This window comes from Microtus ochrogaster, unplaced genomic scaffold (genome assembly GCF_000317375.1).
Source record: "Microtus ochrogaster isolate Prairie Vole_2 unplaced genomic scaffold, MicOch1.0 UNK4, whole genome shotgun sequence".
NCBI classification, from domain to species: domain Eukaryota; kingdom Metazoa; phylum Chordata; class Mammalia; order Rodentia; family Cricetidae; genus Microtus; species Microtus ochrogaster.
In genome coordinates, this window is record NW_004949102.1 from 17,471,889 (window position 1) to 17,474,780 (window position 2,892).

The 2,892-nt window shown below is 39.8% G+C and overlaps 1 protein-coding gene across 1 annotated transcript in view; it reads left to right on the forward strand.

Moving 5' to 3' along the window:
* The window catches only part of Wee2 (WEE1 homolog 2), a 32,539-nt gene that overhangs the window by 14,010 nt on the left and 15,637 nt on the right, over positions 1-2,892 (forward strand). Inside the window, exon 4 of the mRNA XM_005365891.1 lies at positions 1,035-1,222. Coding sequence (XP_005365948.1) covers positions 1,035-1,222 — 188 coding nt within the window. The remainder of the gene's footprint in view (positions 1-1,034; positions 1,223-2,892) is intronic.

Here is a 2,892-nt window from a genome sequence, read left to right on the forward strand (position 1 = left end):
TATATATATATATATATATATATATATAAAACTTTTAGAGCTGCTATTGTTTAATAACAATCCACTCAGCATAAGTGTAAAACATTGTCTAGAGGGCTTTATCATCTGCTTGAATATTTGTAGTGGTTATTTTCTATTTCCTAGTATATTTACTCATTCTTAGAACTAATACCTTGAACTATCACCACTAAACTTCTCTAGAATATATACTCTAAGGGAAGAGAGACCTCCTTATGTTTTTAAACATCTACAACAGTGCCTGCCACTCATGAGTGCACACACACATATGGTCATTTATATTAAATTATACCTCTGTAAAATGCTCCTGGTTAGGGTGTGTTTAGTTTAAAATCTTTATAACTCTTCTGTTTCTCCTTCTAAGCTTGGGCAATGTACAGTGTTAATGCTGCCGTTCTTCCTGATAAACTCTTTTAATAGATAAAGACCCTTTTCTTCCTTTGTTTATTTTTATAGTCATTTTTCTTTCATTTGAAAATTATTATAGTTGCATTATTTCCCCCTTTCCCTTTCCTCCCCATATCCCCATACCACTTCTCCCCTTGCATGCTCTGTCTTTCTCAAATTCATGGCCTCTGGCTTCTTTTTCCTTACCCTAGACAAAGACCTACAGGCAATTAAAAGATTTTGAGAGTAGAAAAAGTGGTGTTCTCTAGGGAATACCAAGTGAGCAACCCTGAAATCATATACATACTAGTAACATTATAGGACTGAGCAGATTGTATTTATATGTTTAGGAATATATACATGTAGATTATTTTTAATCTCTTTATTTCATTTCATGGGGTTCTTATAATTTTATGTGGTGTTTTTAAGTGAATTTAAGAACTCTCCTTTTTACTTAGGAAGTCTATGAAATATGTCTCTTAAAAAGACACAGATGAACTGATTAACAAACCAGATTCATCAGGAGCTACAATTTATCTCTGTACCCATCAATATCTAATCCAGCATCTACCACTAATTTTCTTTTACTTTTTAAATCCCGATCCTGATTTGCCTTTTGTCATCCTCAGAATCCACGTGAGATGACTTCGAAAGGAAACCTCTCTGCACAAAGCGCTAAACGTCCGAGACTCTCACTTTCTCCCTTCATGGATGAGAAGACCTCTTTGTCTCTGGTTAATATCAACCCATTCACTCCAGAGTCCTATAGAAAATCAGTCCTTCGATCAAATGAGAAAAGGAAAACCAGAGGCTACCAGTAAGTATACAGTTCTCTTAATTTCTGTGAATTCCTTTGGGACAGTGCTAAAATAAGGTAGGAACAAGAGCTCTCTATTTGAATGAAACCAAAGTATTGTGTATGTGTCCCTCATCCCTGCAGGTCAGTGTTGGTCACAGAAACCTGGGCATCTTTCCATTCTGACGTGTACTGAAGGGAGCTTTTTGACAGGAATCTTGCAGAGCAAGCAATAGATCTGACTTACAGTAGACAGCTGAGTTGGTAGGGACCGAATTTGATGGACTTCCTTTGGTTAATATGAGGCTAATGACTGGGAGAGCATTCATATTTCAAACTGTATATTTCAGCATTGAATTTGGCTTGTGATACCTGGTGATATTGGTGACGAGAGCTACGGGGCAATTGTTTGAACTTCTCTGTAGGTGATGGAAAACTGAAGAGGGTAAAAGATAGTGCTGCTTTCAGAGATGCTAATGAGTGACAGCCCAAGTACCCTATTTCCCCCAATGCCTCAGAATAGTAGAAGTCACCTAAATAAGGATTATGTGTTTTACTTGGGGGTATAATTATTTTGGTTAAACTATCTCTCTCTCCTTCCCTATCCTTCTTCATTGTGTTCGTGTGTGTGTGTGTGTGTGTGTGTGTGTGTGTGTGTGTGTGTGCATGTGTGTTGGAGAAAATGCACATGCCCCAGCACATGACTGGAGGTCAGAGGACAACTTAGGGAATCGGTCCTATCCATCTACCATGTGGATCCTGGGGCTTGAACTCAGGTCATCAGGCTTGCTGGCAAGTGCCTTAACCTGCTGAGCCATCTCATTGCCCTTTTGGGTTTGCTAACTTGAGGATACTGCTTTACCAGTTTTCTTTGATACTTCATTTTATATAATAGAAGCATACATACTCAGCAACATAAATGAAGAGCTAACTGTCAGAGCTCTGTAGAACACCTAATGCTCCCTTCCCCACTTGGTGAAGCCAGCAGGAAGAGAGATAATTTGGATGAAAGTGGTGGTGATACTGTATAGTGAGTGATTCTCTCTCTCTCTCTCTCTCTCTCTCTCTCTCTCTCTCTCTCTCTCTCTCTTGATTTTCAAAACAGGGTTTCTTTGCAGTTTTTGGTGCCTGTCCTGGAACTAGCTCTTGTAGACCAGGCTAGCCTCGAACTCCCAGAGATCTGCCTGCTTCTGTTTCCCAAGTGCTGGGATTAAAGGCGTGCACCACCACTGCCCGACATCTCTTTACTTTTTTGTTTGTTTGTTTGATTTCTTTTGTGACATCTCTTAATGCTCATGAGAGAATATCTTTCTCCCATATCCACTGTGTTGCCAGGGTGTAGTATTAAGTTTAAATCACACGTGTTCATCAGCTGATTTCACGAACATGGTGCCTGCCATTTGTTTGCAATCTCTCCCCTGTATTTCTCTAAAAGAAGCTGTCTGGAGTGTCCACTGACATCTTGCTATAGACCCAGAAAATGGCTCACACAAAGAAGGATGTTCACAAATGATTTGTTGCATATTGAAGATCTCTTAGGCAAAACCGTATTTATGCTGTACGCAATATGTATCTGTGTACTGAATTAGAAAGCTGGGTCAGAGCTGGGCGATGGTGGCGCACGCCTTTAATCCTAGCACTCAGGAGGCAGAGGCAGGCAGATCTCTGTGAGTTCGAGACCAGCCTGGTCT